General features: G+C 40.6%; 1 protein-coding gene across 2 annotated transcripts in view; it reads right to left on the reverse strand.

The window, feature by feature from the left end:
* EML6 (EMAP like 6) overlaps positions 1–19514 on the reverse strand; it is a 297088-nt gene that overhangs the window by 117130 nt on the left and 160444 nt on the right. For both annotated transcript variants that reach the window (XM_024752945.1, XM_024752946.1), the window contains exons 7-9: positions 6224–6425; positions 3509–3646; positions 1537–1793 (exon numbers count right to left, since the gene is read on the reverse strand). In XM_024752945.1, the coding sequence (XP_024608713.1) occupies positions 1537–1793; positions 3509–3646; positions 6224–6425 (597 nt within the window). The remainder of the gene's footprint in view (positions 1–1536; positions 1794–3508; positions 3647–6223; positions 6426–19514) is intronic.

The following is a 19514-nucleotide window of genomic DNA, read 5'->3' on the forward strand; positions in this document are numbered from 1 at the left end:
CACAATACCCAGTTTTCACCAGCAGATGGTAAGGGACGTCCCCAGGGAGCACAAGAAGGAGGAAGCCCATGGATAAGGAAAAGCTTGGAAAAATGCTTAGTCATGCACAATTTAAAAATTCAAAATCAAGACAATTAAGTGTATTACCTCATACTTTCCCCCTCAAAAATAACAAATATTTTCAAATAAAGAACCTATGAGAATAGATGCTCTTGTACATTACTGGTGCACTGTCAAATTGGCAATTCTAGACTCTAACACAGCATTATATAAAAATCCATTATGAAGACCACAGAATCGGAGAGTTTATAGTCTGAACGTAGTCTTGGATCCAGTGTTCCTGCTTTAAAGAATATAGTCCAAGGAAGTAATTCACAAGAGAAAAATCCCACCTCTACAAAGACATTTGGATCTGCACTGTGTGTACCAGCAAAGATAACACTGGTATCTTTGATAGCACTGAGTAGGGTGTTACTTTGTTTCTGCAAACGACAAAAATGTGTTCCATATTTTTTCACATATGAAAATATATACGAAATACTGTCAAGCAGAGAAAGTAGACACAAAGAAATATGTACCTAGTAAAGGTATACTGATGAATTGATAGGGCAGAGACTATTAAAAATGTTGAAGATATGTCACACCTTGTTTTATGGTAAAATTGATTTTTCAATACAAAATTAAAATATAATTCTTTGTGGTCAAGATTCATGTTAAATATCAAATTTTTCCTTTTACATTATAAAAAATCATTAATCAAAGATTGTAATACAGAAAGCTATCTTTTATTTATGACATTTTAACATCACAGATTAAATGTTACTAAATGAGTATTATATAAATAAGATGAATAAGATAAATCTCATATAGAAGTTATAGTGAGGTTTACAAATAAAATTTGTGGGTTTTTTTAATCCCAATGAGCACATTTCACCAAATAATCGTATAAGGGCTTCCAATTATGAAGGACACAAAAGAGACGAAAGCAATCATAGTAGTTGACTGTGATCCTCAAATCTTCAGTATTTTTTGGTAGTATTTTTTCCTTTTGCTTATCTTTAGGCATTCTTTATATATTATAGGTGTACAGCTGACCCTCGAACAACTTGAGGGCTAGGGCCACCAACTCTCCATGCTGCCGAAAATCCACGTATAACTTAGAGTTGACCCTCTGCATCCATGGTTCCACAACCACAGATTCAACCAACCTCCTACCATGTAGTACTGTAGTATTTACAACTAAAAAAATCTGCACAGAAGTAGACTGGTGCAGTTCAAACTGGTATTGTTCATGTATATCCTTTGTCCATTATAACAATTCCAAGTATTTATGCCCATCATGGTCTCTTTTGCTGTGCAATAATTTTTTATTTTAATGTGTTCCAATTTATGAATCTGTTCTTTGAGAGTTTGTGGTTTGAGGGTCTTGTTTCAGAAAACATTCCTTGCCCTGAGGTCCTAAGAATATCCTCATAAATTTTCTGCCATGGTTCAGAGTTGCGCTTTGTACAAACATTCATTGCCCTTGTGACTTACATGGCATTTTGTAGAACAGCCGTTCTCCGGCACCGTCATTAGTTTGCAAGTATTTACTATCCAAAGACCAGTCGATGTGTGTGATGAAACTGAGAGACTTGTTGCATTCTCCTATTTTCTTATACCGCTGGGCAACAGCATAGATATCTACTGGGCCATCATTGGATCCCACTGCCAGATAAGAACCATCTGGAGAAAATTTCATTTCGTGAATGACTTCTTTTCGATCTTTGATATGAACCACTTCTGTCATATCTCTATAAGAATAGAAAAGCAAAGCGATAAGCAGCAAATCTAGAGATAGGAACCCCAAGTCATGTTTTAAAATCTGTGTGCCACAGAAAAAAATTACTTTGAAAGGGAGAGAAAAACTACAGGAATTACAGAATTAACTTTTATGGAAAGATATAAAATATTATTTAGTTCATGGCCAATGTAGGAGAAATTAAACATTTTAAATAATATTTTGGGCTCCCAAAGTAAAAAACAAAACAATTTTAATGAAATGCATTTTTGCTTTCATGTTCAATTATATGTATTCTTTTTCTCTAAAACTTTTTATTAAAATTTGGGATTTGTAAAATTGTTTTAAAAATATATCACAGAGAAAGGTAAAACATATCAAGGTTAACATAAAAATAAACTATCTTTCTAATACTTTAAGAACAAGAAACCAGTGACTGTTAAGCTTGATGCTTATTGTAAAAAGAGCAAGTTCAAAAAGCAGAAGAGGAAAACTACTTTTTTAATGTTGAATTTTTATGTAATTATTTAACTTTCACTATGAAAGGTCAATAATGCCTACATTGAATCACTGGAATATTCCATATCCTTTCTGATAAGTTTCTGGTAAGAATTTCTACTCTTATTTGAAAGCTCACTGAGGCTTTTCCCCCATAGCTATAAGACAAGATTATGACTAGCAGGTCCCCTGAACTAGTAATGATGCCTTCATCAACTCTAAAATGAACTGAATGCATATATAATGCCAAATATTTGCTTCCACATAATAATTTCTCATACCTGCTGCATCATTTACTAATAGCATTATAGTTTACTATAATGCCATAAAATAGGTGTGGGAGGATTGTTTTTTAGCTTGGGAAATCCATCGAAAAGAAAATTTGGTAATTAGCTATCTTTTCACACATCGCTAAGCAAAGAAAGAAAATGTTGCCCACGCATTTGGTAATAAGTTGTGTGGCTGGTGATGAGAATTTAGTGTAATAAACCATGCCAAGAGCTATATAGAACTTGCTGTGTGTGAGAGATGCAGTATCTAATCTACAGCTACATTTACTTTCTGTAATCACAAAATGTGTAATCCAAAAGAATAACCAATGTTTTCAAATAATTACAAGGGTAGGTCATAATTTTTTTCCAGTAGAAATAATATAGGAGGTTGATAAATATGAAATGTTCCATTTTATTGGTGATTATAGGTAGAAAAATCTTTACTTAAGTTTACCTTTAAAAATTTAGTGCTGTTTGGAGGCTGCTTTCTTCTTTCTTCTTTTCTTGGCTTATTACAAGCCCATAATCTCTTATCTAAAACCCCTGGGACCAGACAAGCTTGGGAGTTTATCATTCATTGGATTTTAGAAAGGTTTGCATACAATCTATTACATAACATCCCCAGTAGGAGTTAAGACAGCAACCCCTTTTAAACACATTAATATTTTTGCAGCAAATCAGATGATACATGACTATCCCTACTAAGAGATTAACAGACTGTAAACAATCGTACATCCAGTTCATTGGGTCAGGCAGTGCTGCCAAACAAGTTACCAAAGAACTTCGGACGCTCAGAGTGTTTGGATTTTGTAACTATAGACAGGCGGTTGTGAATCTACAGTGGTCCTATTGAAAACAGTAAATGCACTTTTCCTAAGGTCCTGGCATACATTCTGACCAGGAGAATTAATTTTAACAAAAGAACATCTCTAATGTCATTTTCAGTATCAGTACATGCCTGACTCGGAGAACAATGAAAGATCCGTCCTTCATGCCCAGGGCCAACTGAGATCCATCGGGGCTGAAAGCAACGCTACGAACCGCTTCCTCCATGTTACAGCGGGCGATCAAGGCATGGTCTGCCAGGCTCCACAGCCTAAGCACAATTCAAAGTCAAAGACGAAACAAAACAACTTCTCATAGTCATCAGCCAGCCCAAGGCCGAAGGCCTGTTCACCACTGAGATAATAACAAGAAAGACTGCAGTAACCTCACACCAGTGTCCTTCCTCTTGGCATGTCTGGGAATCTGGGAAAGTGTTTAGTCTATCTTTATGTGATTCTCACCATTTGAAATACCCAGCAAGAAATATAAAATGAGATAACATTTCCAAAGATTTTGAGATTCATAAAATAAGGAAAATTTAAACACTACTTCACACAAAATTATACTTTGGAGATGAAAAATTGTTCTGGATTTATACCAATGGCTGTTAATAACACTTATAGGATAAGAAGTACTACTAGATGCTGTTATTGCTTTTTGAAAAAAAAAAAATACGAGTTCCATTCCAGTAACTGTGTTACGTAAGCACATACAGATTGAAATACACATTACATTTGTTGGCCTCCTGAGCAAGAAGTATTTTAGATGGAGAAGAACGAATGATACCCCTGCCCAGGATGGTTCCAAAGTTGGCTGTACACAGTCATATGCTGTCACTCCTCACGAGCAACCTGGGCGCCCCACTGCTGATGGGTCCCCTCTTGGTTGGGGCCGGGGCGGCGGGGGATACTTCGCCGTGCCCCTGGCTGATGGGCACAGCTACTGCTGGAGAAACAGAGGTCAAGTGCAAGTGCCACTCACAGAATTTTCAGCAGCTCCTTGGAACATCTAATCCAGGCACCTCAAACTGAGAGAACACGAACTAAACATTTGAAGACCCAAATAAGGGTTTCCATGTGAGACACAATTGCGGCATCTGACCTCTCTCTGTTACTACTCTGAAGACAGTCTTCTTAATGTGCAAACAACAGTATCTGCGAGGGGGTCTGAGAATCTAAGTCCTGTCATAAAGAACCACGAATAAGTCAAATGTGGTGCAATTTCTCTAAATGCATTCTGCCCTCAGGAGGGATGGTGGCATGCGCCTTGCAATGCAGGGCTGCGCCATGAATAGTTTATCCCTTAGGCAGCCTGCACTGTTCAGCCTAAAGCTTATGGTATGCTTTCAATACCTTGTCCATTATTCATAATCTCACGCTGCTTTTAGCCTTGTACTATTTTAAGCAATGTAAACTTTGCTTGACTAGCATGAAGAAACCATCACTCCTCAGCAAACTGCACTAATCTTATAAACCCGCTAAGCTAATCTTTATCAAGAAATTATGACTTATACCCTTCCTACATTTCAAAACTCAGTGTAAAAATGCCATTTAAAACTTTAGCCAAATTAATGGTTAAGGAAAGTAATACAAATTCTGGCAGTAAGGGCTCTTTGCAATTCTAAGACTCAACACAGTTGTTAAAATATAAAAGCCAACAACTTTCTTGAAATCCCTTATATCGGGATGGGTATGAATCAAGTTTCTTGGGTGTCTGAATAAGTTGGCATTGGTTTGGCTCAGAGTAATGGAAGGAAAAGGAAGAGAGGAGGAGGAAGTGAGTGTAGAGAAGTAAAAGCCAAATAAACATTTATGTCACATGAAGAGAAAACTGTAATCGTTTTCACTGATTTTTAGATTGATGAGGCTTTAGTGCTCAGTAGAAACTCAAAAATGGTTTTATCTTTGGATTTATGCTTTTCTAATGAGTATACCCATTGCATTTCACAAACATACAGAATAAGGGCGGGGGGTGGGGAGCAGTGACCTTTAGTCTAGTATACAGTGCTCCACTTAGCTATTCAAACCCAGAAGCAGTAATCCATCAACTGAATATCAATCAGTCTCTTCCTCTCACTGTCACGGACTCTCTTTCTGGCCTGCTTGTTGCTGAGCACACTTAAAGCTCAGTAGTACGGAAATACTGGAATCAGTGGAATAGTCTTCATCTCACACTTTCAAATCAGTCTTTCAACAGTCTCAAGAACAGTGGAAGCAGAATCACTTTGCTCATGTTACTACTGTCATGTTCTCAAATAACAGGTGATCCATAGTGAGAACACTTGAGGCCCTAAAAAAATGGGCATATTTTCTTAGGAACCCGCACTTTCCTTTGATCTGAAGACACTGTAAATTCTCACAGGGAATTTTGAGCAAAGAAAGAATTAATGACTCACGTGCTAAAGACGACTTTGAAAATCAGAATTTCAGTTCTCTCGGTGATGTTTAGTCTGTGACTAAACTGATGATGAGTGACTCAGCTGTGAAATTGCCAGGCTGCCTCCAGCAGGACCGAAGGTACGGGAAGAAACATGATCTTATCACAGATGAGTGCACTCAGCTTACATCTTCAGCTGGAAGAGACCTGGAGGCCAATCTAACCAGCAGTAGTGAATTTTCACCTCTAAGAACATTTCTTGACTTAAGATGGAGCCAAAGAAAGATAGCAACAAGAAAAGGTCAAGAAGCCAACTGTTGTTAAGCAAAATGGCTTAACATTCTGTTTGGAAATTGTGAGGTTCTGCACTGTGGGTTATCCTTCTCTGAAAGTAATAAACAAATTTGGGCAAAATGAATCTGTTATCCCAGGGAGGTGAGTGAGGTTACAGCCACCCCTTCTGGGGCCTCACCTGACAGAGCGGTCATCGCTGCCTGTCACAGCCAGCGGCTTCTTGGGGTGCAGGGCCAGAGCCCAGAGCTCCCCCTCACAGTGGCCCTGCAGGATCAGCATTGGCTTGTCCCGTTCTCGCACGATCACTTCAAATATCTCGCTGTCCTGGGTCCCTGCTAGAAGGCGGTCTGCTTTCCAGCACACACTCCGGATAGAGAGGCCTGACGAAAATAAACGAATAAAATAAATGCATATCTCCACACCATTCACAAATAAAACACCTAAAGTTAATACCCTGTCACCAGGATAGCACCTAAGGCAACACATCTGAACAATGCCTGGGTGTGGAGAATCAACTCCACACACCACCCTGTGTTATTGACCACTGCCTTCTGTGTGTTAGTTGTTCCCCCGACCCCTTGTGATTTATTTTGTAAAGGAGTGACTGCTCTTTCCTGTCTGACTTAGGCTAACTGTGTTTCTACAGCAGGGTCTATATTAAATACAACACCTTAAAGTGAATATAAGAACAGGAATTGGTCTTTATGAAAACCTAACCCTCTTTGAAACAATTTCCTTCTGATTTGCTATGGAAAAGTTAATAATCACTTCAATCTTTAGGATGCTAACATTGTAATAAAATTATACGTGGGTGATACTACAGGACGGTTGATTATCATATTAGGCAAGTTCAGTATGTATTTGATCAGAACCTAGACTCATTCTGCTGGATAAATAGATGCACCCGTGTCCCAGAAATATGCAAATGAAACTCTAATTTCAGTCTCAGAATACCATCAAACATCTGAAGATGTTTTTCCTCACTGACTTAACGATTTATGGAATCTTCTCTAAGAGCACAGTACTCCCTTTTAAACCCAACCTTCCTCCGTATCATTCCATCCTCTTCAGGCAGATCCCCACTTGCCTGCCTGTGTGTTGATCTGGGCTTCTCTCAGTCTGTTCTATTCCTCACCGGCTACATTATTTACGTACATAGTGAATTTTCTCACGTCTGAATTAGAAATGCAGAAGCAATCCCACTTTCATAACTTTAAACTACTTAAGGATGTGATAAGCTTTGAGATCTGAGTTGTCTCCACGTCTGGCTTTGTGTCTTTTGTGTAGAAAGTGCCAGAAATCAGAGCACCTGGACTTCAGTCCTGCTCTACACCCGATTGGCCAGACATACCAGGGAGAGTCCCCTTTTCTCTGGGGACCAGTTTTTCTCCCCTTAAATGCAGATAGTAATTATGGAGACCATGTAATTTATCATCCAAATCAGGACCCCTCTGCAAGTAAAAGTAGGCTCTAGAGATTATTAAATTTACATAAGTTTGTAAAATATTTATTAACCAAGAAAGCAGCTTTACTATATTGAAAAACCTATTAAATAATTCTATCAAAAATATTTTCAAATCTAAAATTATAATGACACTTTATCACAGAATGAAAGGTCTAGGACAGAGGGACAAATAGGCAGACACACAGAAGATTTTTAGGGCCATGAAACTCCATAGGACCTATAATGGTAGGTATATGTTATTATACATGTGTCAAAACTCACAGAATATACAACACCAACAGTGAACCCTAATGTGAGCTATAGGCTTTCGGCGATGATATGTCAATGCAGGTTCATCCACTGTAACCAATGTACCATTCTGGTGGGCAATGTTGATAGGGAGGCTGTGTGTGTATGAGGACAGAGGTATATGAGAAATCTCTGTACCTTCCATTCAATTTTGCTGTGAACCTAAAACTGCCTTAAAAAAAATAAAGTCTGTTAAAAAAAATCCAGGACAAATGATGGGACAATATAAGGTTTAATTGGGGGTATCTGGACACCATAACTGAAATCCTCATTTATTTTTAATATTTATTTTTGGCTGTGTTGGGTCTTCGCTGCTGTGTGTGGGCTTTCTCTAGTTGCGGTGAGCGGGGGCTACTCTTCACTGCAGTGCACGGGCTTCTCATTGCAGTGGCTTCTCTTGTTGTGGAGCATGGGCTCTAGGCACGCGGGCTTCAGTAGTTGTGGCACACAGGCTTAGTAATTGTGGCTCACGGGCTCCAGAGCACAGGCTCAGTAGTTGTGGTGCACGGGCTTAGCTGCTCTGTGACATGTGCGATCTTCCTGGACCAGGGCTCAAACACGTGTCTCCTGCATTGGCAGGCGGATTCTTAACCACTGCGCCACCAGGGAAGTTCCTGAAATCCTCATCTCAACTCACTGTGGTCTTGAAAGTATCCAATGAGATAATGAATTTGTTTACAAAAAGTATTTTTTTTTAAGGTACAAGGCTATTATTACATGAGATAACTCTCTTTACTTCCTGCTCTGAATTCATTGTTATGTGTCTTGAAATGGAAGGAGACAGCACACAGGCAGATTTATTATTCCTGCTATGAGTAGTTAAGTAGGGATACCTTGGCAACGGCTAGTTCAGGGTCACTCAAAATCCTCCACTGCAAGCATCACGACGGGCTTTCAAGATTGAAAAGGACAGATGTGTGGGGAAAGCAGTCAGGATAAGATGGCAGGCTGACAGGGCAGGAAGCTCAGCTAAGGAGGAAACAATCCTTTTGCTACTGCCCCTTTCTCATCCTTATCTTTTTCCCATGCCTTATTATTAACATGTTCTGATTTTCTCTAGGAAGGGGGTGAATTTGTTGTCTCCCCAGCAGGCTTTGCATCATCTACAATTTTATTACAGGAAAGGTATAATACTTTGTTCTTCAGAAATAGGAAGTAAATAGGGATATTAATTATATTCCAAAATTGGCAAAAAAATTTAAATAATTTACTAGTTTATTATATTCATTGTCCATTTCCTCTCACTAATGTCTGTGAAAACAAGCGTTTTCTCAGTTTTATACACTGCTGTATCCTCAGTACCTAGCACAGTGTCTGGCATGTGGTAGATGCTCAATAAGAATTGATGAATGAATAAAATAAAACATTCAAATCACAAACATTTCTCAAGTCTTGGAGATACCAAGAAATAAAAGACAACATCTCCACCCTCAATGAGACCCTTCAAAGAAGGAGGGATATATTCATTTATTTATACAAAAAATTTTTATTGAGCACCTATTACATGCCCAAGACTGGAGCCTGAACAGTAAACAAGCCAGGCTCATGCCCTCATGGATTTTGCACTCTAAGGAGGAGCCAGACATTTGTAAGCAGAGATATATATATTCATTTTATGAATATACAATAGGGAAAGGACAGTTTCTTCCATAAATGGTGTTGGAAAAACTAGACAGCCACATGCAAAAGAAACATATAAAATAAACTCAAAATGGATTAAAGACTTGAATATAAGACCTGAAAACATAAAACTCCTAGATGAAAACATAGGTGGTAAGCTCTTTGACATCAGTCTTGGCTATAATTTTTTGGCTCTGACACCAAAAGCAAAAACAACAAAAGCAAAAGTAAACAAGTGAGACTACATCAAACTAGAAAGCTTCTGCACAGCAAAGGAAACCATCAACAAAATGGTAAGGCAACCTACCAAATGGGAGAAGATATATGCAAATCATACATCTGATAAGCGGTTAATATCCAAAATATATAGAGAGCTCATACAACTCAATAGCAAAAACCCCCAAACAATCTGATTAAAAAATGGGCAGAGGATCTGAATAGACACTTTCCCAAAGAAGACATACAGATAGTCAACAGATACATGAAATGATGCTCCACATCCCTAATCATCAGAGAACTGCAAATCAAAACCACAATGAGGGAATTCCTTGGTGGTCCAGTGGTTTGGACTCCATGCTTCCACTGCAGGGGGCAGGGGTTTGATCCCTGGTCAGGGGACTAAGACCCTGCAAGCTGCAGGGTGCAGCCAAAAATACAAAAACAAAAAACAAAAACCATAATGAGATATTATCTCATACTTATTACAATGGCTATTATTTTTTCAAAAAGACAAGAAATAACAAGTGTTGGCAAGAATGTGGGGCAAAGGGAACACTTGGGCACTGTGGGAATGTAAATTGGTATAGCCACTATGGGTAACACCATGGAGGTTCCTCAAAAATTAAAAATAGAACTACTGTATGATCCAACACTGCTGCTTCTGAAGCAAACAAAAACACTAACTCTAAAAGGTATCTGCACCCCCATGTTCCCTGCAACATTACTCACAATAGCCATGACATGCAAACAACCTAAGCGTCCATCAATGGATAAAGAAATGTGATACATACATGTACAATAGAATATCATTCAGCTACAAAAAAAGGAATTATTGCTATTTGGGACAACATGGGTGACTTCTGAGGGCATACTGCTAAGCAAAATAAGTCAGACAGAGAAAGACAAATATTGTATGATCTCACTTTTATGTGGAATGTAAAATATAAAAGTAAAAACAAACCCAAAAAACTCACAGATACAGAGAACAGATTGGTGATTGCCAGAGGTAGGGGTGGGCAGTAGGCAAAATGGGTGAAGGTAGTCAAAGGCACAAACTTCCAGTTACAAAATAAATAGGTCCTGGCTGGGGGTGTAATGGACAGCATGATGAATATGTACAATGTACATTTAGTAATATTGTAATGTATATTTGAGAGTAGCTAATGTATCTTGAAAGTGGATTTTAAAAGTTTTCATCACAAGAAAAAAAATGTGTAACTATGTGTGGTGATGGACATTAACTAGGCTTATTGTGGTCATCGCTTTGAGACAAATATATACTTTATGTATAGAGAACACATATATAATACATACATATTATAATATATGTAATATAATATATATTATATACACACATTGTATATAATCATTATGTTGTATATCTGAAACTGTTATATGTCAATCAGTAAAAATGATATATACATACATATATACAGCTATATATATATACACATCTTATATATCTTAGCAATGTTACATATTTTAACTGTTATCAAAATACTCAAAGCACAATCCTTTTATAATTCCATTGACTGTCCTAAAGACTCACCCTTTCCAAGCAGGCCTGGCACCCAAGGCACTACTACAAGCATGAACAGGCCAGTTCTTCCCGTTTTCCTCCAACAGTGTATTCCTCCATCCCCTAAGACTAAATGGCTTGAAAACAGAATTTCTCCCAAAGGACCAGCACTGTGTTTGATCCAGCGTACAAACATTTTTCTCCCCACCATCCCCACTATTTTTTAACTTCTTGTTTGGGGAACAAATTCAGAAAGGTCAAGAATATTATAACAAACAACCCATCACATGGAATCAATGTGTTAACATTTTAAAAATATTTGCTTTGTCTTTAAGAGGTTTAGAACAAAAAAGAACCTTCCACCTCAGCCTAGACTGATGAGGCAGTCCAGCTACACAGCACCCAACTGTGTTTTCAGACTGTGTCCAGGGAGTTCTTGGATTCCTAAAAGAGCCGCAGGGGCCTGGCAAGGAGAGTGCAGGGAAATGAGGAGCGAGAGGCAGAGTCTGAGGATCCAACCCCTGCTTTTCCCTCAACAACTCACAGTCTATGTTTTCTAGCGGATTTCATTTGAAAAAAGCGTTCCACTGAACTAACCAACAAAAGGGAGAAGATTTACATGTAGCAAAGGCAATGAACTTAAACTGATAATGGATTATTTCTGACTAAGTAGGGGCAGGGGAAGAAGGAGAGAGACAGAACCAGGGGAGGAGTCGTTTCATTTTCATTGTTTGCAACATAAACCTAATGAGCTGTGAACATTTTCTCTGGAGACCAGCTCAGGATCTCCACAAACACTCAGTTCTTCAAAGAGATAAATTGGATTTTGTCACATCAGACAAGTCGACCCCAGGGCTCTACCTACAGAGACAGACAGGATGCTAGGCCACTCTCACTTCCCAGAGAACCATTTAAAATAGGAATGACTTGTAAATTTTGGAGATTAATCCTTTGTCAGTTGCTTCATTTGCAAATATTTTCTCCCATTCTGAGGGTTGTCTTTTGGTCTTGTTTATGGTTTCCTTTGCTGTGCAAAAGCTTTTAAATTTCATTAGGTCCCATTTGTTTATTTTTGTTTTTATTTCCATTTCTCTAGGAGGTAGGTCAAAAAGGATCTTGCTGTGATTTATGTCATAGAGTGTTCTGCCTATGTTTTCCTCTAAGAGTTTTATAGTGTCTGGCCTTACATTCAGGTCTTTAATCCATTATAATTTTGTGTATGGTGTTAGGGAGTGTTCTAATTTCATTCTTTTACATTTGGCCATCCAGTGGTCCCAGCACCACTTATTGAAGACGCTGTCTTTTCTCCATTGTATATTCTTGCCTCCTTTATCAAAGATAAGGTGGCCATATGTACGTGGGTTTATCTCTGGCCTTTCTATTCTGTTCCATTGATCTATATTTCTGTTTTTGTGCCAGTATCATACTGTCTTCATTACTGTAGCTTTGTAGTATAGTCTGAAGTCAGGAAGCCTGATTCCTCCAGCTCCATTTTTCGTTCGCAAGATTGCTTTGGCTATTTGGGGTCTTTTGTGTTTCCATACAAATTGAGAAATTTTTTGTTCTAGTTCTGTGAAAAATGCCATTGGTAGTTTGATAGGGATTGCATTGAACTACCATACGACCCAGCAATCCCACTACAGGGCATATACTCTGAGAAAACCATAATTCAAAAAGAGTCATGTACCAAAATGTTCATTAGAGCTCTATTTACAATAGCCAGGAGATGGAAGCAACCTAAGTGTCCATCATCGGATGAATGGGTAAAGAAGATGTGGCACATATATACAAGGCATATTACTCAGCCATAAGAAGAAATGAAATTGAGTTATTTGTAGTGATGTGGATGGACATAAAGTCTGTCATACAGAGTGAAGTAAGTCAGAAAGAGAAAAACAAATACCATATGCTAACACATATATACGGAATCTAAGAAAAAAAAAGGTCATGTAGAACCTAGGGGTAAGACGGGAATAAAGACACAGACCTACTAGAGAATGGACTTGAGGATATGGGGGGGGGAGGGGTAAGCTGTGACGGGGTGGGAGAGTGGCATGGACATATATACACTACTGGGCGTGAGGTGGATAGCTGGTGGGAGGCAGCCGCATGGCGTGGGGAGATCAGCTCGGTGCTTTGTGACTGCCTGGCGGGGGTGGGATAGGGAGAGTGGGAGGGAGGGAGACGTAGGAGGGAGAAGATATGGTAACGCATGTATATGTGTGGCTGATTCAGTTTGTTATAAAGCAGAAACTAACACACCATTGTGAAGCAATTATACTCCAATAAAGATGTTAAAAATAAATAAATAAATAAGAATTAAGCAACAAAAAAATAAAAAAAATTAAAAAAAAGGAATGACTTCCTAAGGACACCTCAGTGGGTAGAGAGCTGTATTCAAGTTTCCTAATAACGTCCCATTTAGGAACGTTATTGGTCACCTCGGACTGGCCGAGGTGACCATTGCTTTGGTAAGTATTAAGTTGGCTTTGTTTCTTTATCTTCTGCTCTGGGAGTCAGACAAATATAAGGTATTATCTGGACTACGGTTAGAAATCCACCAGGAGTGAAAAGAGAGCCAGGGAAAACCATCCTAATTATTTTAAACTATAGAAATTCTCCTTTCTTCTTAAAAAGTGCATGTTTCAGAGACTCTTGACAGAATGAACTGAAGGCATTTTGCTGAATTGGTGAGGGGTGCACATTTTGGACACGGGGGCCTTCTCGGCCGCTCGTTCTACGATGAGAAATGTGGGGTTCTGGCCTGTGCTTGGTCCAGACAGCCAGCAGATGGCAGTAGAGAGCAACCACCCACCTCAACATAAAAATCCTAGAGGCTAAGATCAAATTTTCACCAGCCCTTTGCCCGGATTTTATATTCAGACCAGGGAGTGGGAAACATTATCCTTTCAATCCCCTCTGTGACAGTTCTGAAACCTGGGCATGGGAGATCTAGTCCATGAGTATCAACACAGACCTAAAGGACATTGCTTATTTTCCACTAGGTCATTGAATGGTTAAGTACAGGGACTGGATTTATATCCCAGCTCTGTGACATGGCAAGTATTTAACCTTTCAAAGCTTCAGTTGCCCTACCTGTAAATTGCAGAGAATATTAGCACTCACACATCACAGCCCTGTTACGAGGATTCAATGCAATCGTATATTTAAACACTTGACCCAGTGTCTGGTACTTAGGAAACTAATCAATAAATATCAGTTGTTATTATTTTTAACCAGCAGGTTTTTACTGAGTTCACATCTCAATGGAGAACAACCTGCTGTGCGTGTGGTCAGATTCCGTCCCCAGGCAGGGTCAGCACCACGAGCTATGAAGTTGCTGCTTTTGCCTTTCCTTGAGTCTCTTAGTTACATCCTTGTGTTACAACTTATTTGTCATGTTGTTTGTTACCATTTTTTTAAATAGATCTTTATTGGAGTATAATTGCTTTACAATACTGTGTTAGTTTCTGTAGTACACCAAAGTGAATCAGCCATATGCATACATATCCCCTCCCTCTTGAGCCTCCCTCCCACCCTCCCTATCCCACCCCTCTAGGTCATTTTGACGTGCCAGCACTGCCGACTCTCAGAAGGAAAGGCTATATCTGACAAAAAGAACTCTTTGGGGAATAAAATGTTTTTCTTCCCTCAGTTGTTTGGCCCGAGAAGGGAAGACTGGCAGCTGGGAGGGGGTTGGTATTGATACTTATTAGTGTTCTTAAATCTGGTGCACCGAGGCCTGATATATGGTAAAGGGCCAAGAGCAGTTGCTCCAACACTTACTGTCCATCAGAAACTACATAGAAAGTGTTTTTAAAACAGGGATGCCCAGGGAATTCCCTGGCAGTTCAGTGGTTAGGACTCTGTGCTTTCACTGCTGAGGGGGCGGGTTCGATCCCTGGTCGGGGAACTAAGATCCCCACAAGCCTCGCGGCGTGGGCAAAAACAAAACAAAACAAAACAAAACATGGATGCCTGGACCCTACTCAGAAGTTTCTCTCAATTGCCCTGGAGTGGAGCTGGGCATAGTTATTTTTAGCTCACCAGGGCTGAGAACCACTTGTTGAGAACCAACCACTATCAAGCTGTTCCCAAACTAGTGTGCGTTCTCAGACCTTAGTCAGACTGCTGAAAATTCAGATTTCCAGGCTGATTCTAATGCAGTGGTTCTTCAACCAAACGTTGGAAAACTCCACTCTAGTAGATTAGAAAGCTGAAGGCCTGATGAGCAGATAGCCAAAAATAAGTGCAACTTTGCGAAATCCTTTTGGAGTCAAACAAGCAAGTTCTGTAAATGGGCAGGAACGGTTCTCCCAGACATTCCCAGCCCTGCACCCAGAGCTTTGCACATGTGCCCAGGAAGGCTCACAGCGACTCAGGAGGAGGCCCTCGGACAGCACCAGGCCATAGGTAGGGACAGGAAATATATAAATGCGGAAATTACAGCACAGACAGTTTACCTTATTTGCCCCAAGTCCCAGAGCGAGTAGGTGATGGAGATAAAATGAGGATTCAGGCAGTGCCAGTCTGGAGCAAACTCTCTTCCCCACAAAGGTATTTCCCTTCTCTGTGGATGCGCACCCAGGACATGGTACCAAAGATCAAACAAGAGAGCATGATGGCCTTCTCCTACCAACCTAATCTTATTAAAGGTGAAGTACTAAGGAGCGCCCCAGGTAAAAGGTAATAAAAGGACAAGAGGGAGAGAGATTTCACTCAGACGGAAGAGGGAGTGTTGGGAGGGGATGTGGGAAAACTGCAGCCCCCCACCCCCCCAGCAGGAGGTGGCTGAGGTGCCTAGGGAGTCTGGAGGTGGGCCAGGGGCTCTGGCGGCCTAGGGTAATGCGGAAGGCAGAGTTCGGAACCTAAGGGAAACAAGAGGGAGGGAAGGCGGGCATCTCCCCAGGGATTCGTGAGCACCAATGACCAGGGAACAGGAGTGGCTTTATGATTCACAGAGCCCAGTACAAAATGGAAATGTGAGGTCCCCTTGTTTAAGACTGATTAAGAATTTCAAGATCAAGAGGGAAGAGATATGGGAACATATGTATATGTTTAACTGATTCACTTTGTTATAAAGCAGAAACTAACACACCATTGTAAAGCAATTATACCCCAATAAAGATGTTAAAAAAAAAAAAAAAGAATTTCAAGATGATGACAGCAAGCACTAAACCAAGTGTAGGGCCCTCCTGCAAGTAGGCAGAGCTCATGCCCCGGGAGCCAGCCGTGTCTGGGGACCCCCAGAGCTGCTGCAGGAAATACGGGATCCTGCATGCAGAGCGCCTAGCACAAAGCACCACGAGCCTGCAGCATGAAGTGCCCACGGCCTGCTGCTCCTGTTTACAAGGGCTCTCTGCCTGAGAACTTCCATCAGATACTCTCTACAAAATCCACTCCTCAGGACCCCAAATCCCATAGCCTCAGGAATACTGAAGGATCCACACAGCCTAACGGGACCCCGGAGGACAGAAACACACTGCCAAGCCCGCTGCCTTCACCCCAGGGAAGGAACACCCAGGCTGGTCTTTGTAGGAGGCCGGCTCGGTCAGAGTGTTTACAGGGGAATTACTACCAGAACAAACCAGACAGCCAGCCTCTGCTTCTCTGACACCACGTCCCACACCAAGCCTGAGCAAACAACAGGCGACGCTCCTCGGGTGGCGCACCTCACCATCCGCAGCTCCTGCACGTTCCTCTGCAGGGCTTCCACTTGCTCAGAACACCAGTGACGCAGGAGGTCCTAAAGGACAAAGGTGAGCAGACAGGGAGAGGTGATGGATGCGATGGGAGTGGAGGTGAGCAATGAAGCACTCAAGGGACCAGGAGAACCACAGAAGATACTTGCTTTGTTTCTATCATCAACAAGGCTGCTTTCAGATTTGAGAGTTGGTCCTTTGAACCTTCTATACCAGGGTTTCTCAGTTGCGGCACTGTGAACATTAGGGGCTGGATAATTCTTAGTCGAGGTGTCTAACATTGCAATATGTCATTTTAGGATGTTTAGCAGCGCCCCTGGCCTCAAGAATGCCAGTAGCACCCTCCCAGTTGATAATCAAAAATGTCTCCAAACAATGCCAACTGTCTTCCAGAAAATAAAAACGCCCCTGTTTCAGAACCACTGGACAGAATGATCCTCAATGTACGCTGAGGGAGAAAAATGGTAATAAGGAGAATGGGTAGTGGGGAAGAGTCACCTGCGCTCCCACCTCTAATCCTGCCCCACTCTAGTCCACTCTCTGCTCTGGAGCAGGTGGAGCCCTGACCGTGACACTCACCCCCTTAAGCCTTTCTATGACCTCCTACTGCTGGTGCGTGGGGGCCAAGCTTGAACACAGAATTATCTGTTCCTCCCTCTGAAGCATTTCACCTGTCACCATGCACTACAGTCACACGATGCACTCTTCATCATTCGTCCATTTCCAGGGTGCCTGCGTGTGCCAGGCACTGTTCTAAGGGCTTGCTTGGGAGGCATCAGTGAACAAAGAGGCTCCTGCCCTTGTAGAAATAGACAACAGCCATAAGCATCACAAACAGGTAAGTTATACTGTTTGTTACAAGGTGAAAAGAAGATCTGTGAACAGAGGATCAAGAGTGCGGGATGGTGGAGGCAGAGTGGGTTGCAATTTTAAGTAAGGTCATCTGGGCAGCTTCACTTGAGCAAAGGAGAGGGGTAGTAATCATGCAGATTCCTGGGGAGAGTGATGCAGGCAGAGGGAGCAGCGTGGGCAGAGGGCAGAGCAGAGGGCGGGAGGCCTGAGGGGGAAGGGGCCTGGTAGGCCATCCTAAGGATGTGTACTCTTTTTCTTTGGAAGATGGGAATCATGGCAGGGTTTTGAGGAAATGTGACCTGGGTCATGTAAATTTCCAACAACTCCCTCCAGCTGCTATTCTGAGAATAACGGCTGAAGCAGGGACACAAGTTATAAAGCAACTGCAGTAGCCTGCGCGCAAGATGGTGGTTCAGACCAGTGAGGGGGCAGAGGAGATGGTGAGAAGGCTAAGAAGAGGCATCTTGTATCCTCGAGACTTCAGCCTCCTTCTCTTGCTCAACACCGAGGGAATGCTGCTTGACCTAATGCAAGGTATCTCCAGATTCAGAGTCTACGGTTCATTAGACATAGCAACGATTCAATAAACATGTGTTGGGAGTTAAAATAAACACACAAAAAACTCCAATAAAATGCATGAAGCACACTTTTTAGAAGAGCCTATCTAGTTCCTAGGCACGTTTCTGACACTTAGTAGATGCTTAATAAATGCTTATTGAATGGATAAGTAAATGAATAATGCATCTTATACTGTGTGACTAATTACTGTACTCCTTTAGACATAATCATTTACAACCATTAGCTCAAAGTATTTTATTACCACAGATGTAATTCATTTTGATTGCCTTGCTTTAAGAATTATTTTTGGCTTTTTTTGCTGCCACTGTAAGTCATTTAAGCTTCATTATTTTACCTAGGTCATAAATTTGTTTTAAAAATGATCAGACTCAAAATGCACTTTTGTTGAGTTTGGTGTGAGACTTGAGTTACAGCTCTAATCCTACAATGGCCCTGAGCTTCATTCTATTCATCATAAGGTGATAGAGTTCCACACGATGACATCATGTGGAACTCTATGTCTCTCCCAGCTTGAAAATTCCAGAACTTGATATTCACTGAAAAATGTACTGGAGGTCCACCATCCCATATATCTGAAATTTTTGGTGGTAGGTGCATTTTGGAATTTTGAAAATTTTGGATTTTGAACTCATGTAATAGATCCAGTGGAGTCTGGGGCAGCACCTTGAAATCAAATATTTCTGCGATGAAGGGTATGAATATTCACACATATGAAGACAATAAACAGCTTCATAATAAGTGTAAGTCATGTTTTGCTGCCAAATTAGTTATAAAAAATATTTTGGAAAAAAGAAAAGTTGCACCCTTACCTAACACCATGTCCAAAAATTACCTCAAAAATGGATCAAAGACCTAAATATAAGAGCCCAAACCATAAAACACTTATAAGAAATCTTGAGAGCTCTTCATGAAATTGTATTGTATTTGGCAATAAATTCTTGCTATGACACCAAAAGCACAGGTAACAACACAGAAAAATAGATATATTGGATTACATCAAAATTAAAAACTTTTATGCATCATAGGACATAATCAACAGAGAAGGCAACTTAGGCAATGGGAGAAAATATTTACAAATCATATATCTGATAATGGGGTTAATATCTAAGATATATAAAGAATATTTACAGCTTGGCAACAAAATAACAAATAACCTGATTTAAAAATGGGCAAAGCGGGCTTCCCTGGTGGCACAGTGGTTGAGAGTCCGCCTGCCAATGCAGGG

This window comes from Neophocaena asiaeorientalis, unplaced genomic scaffold (genome assembly GCF_003031525.2).
Source record: "Neophocaena asiaeorientalis asiaeorientalis breed wild unplaced genomic scaffold, Neophocaena_asiaeorientalis_V1.1 scaffold100, whole genome shotgun sequence".
In the NCBI taxonomy this organism is placed as follows: domain Eukaryota; kingdom Metazoa; phylum Chordata; class Mammalia; order Artiodactyla; family Phocoenidae; genus Neophocaena; species Neophocaena asiaeorientalis.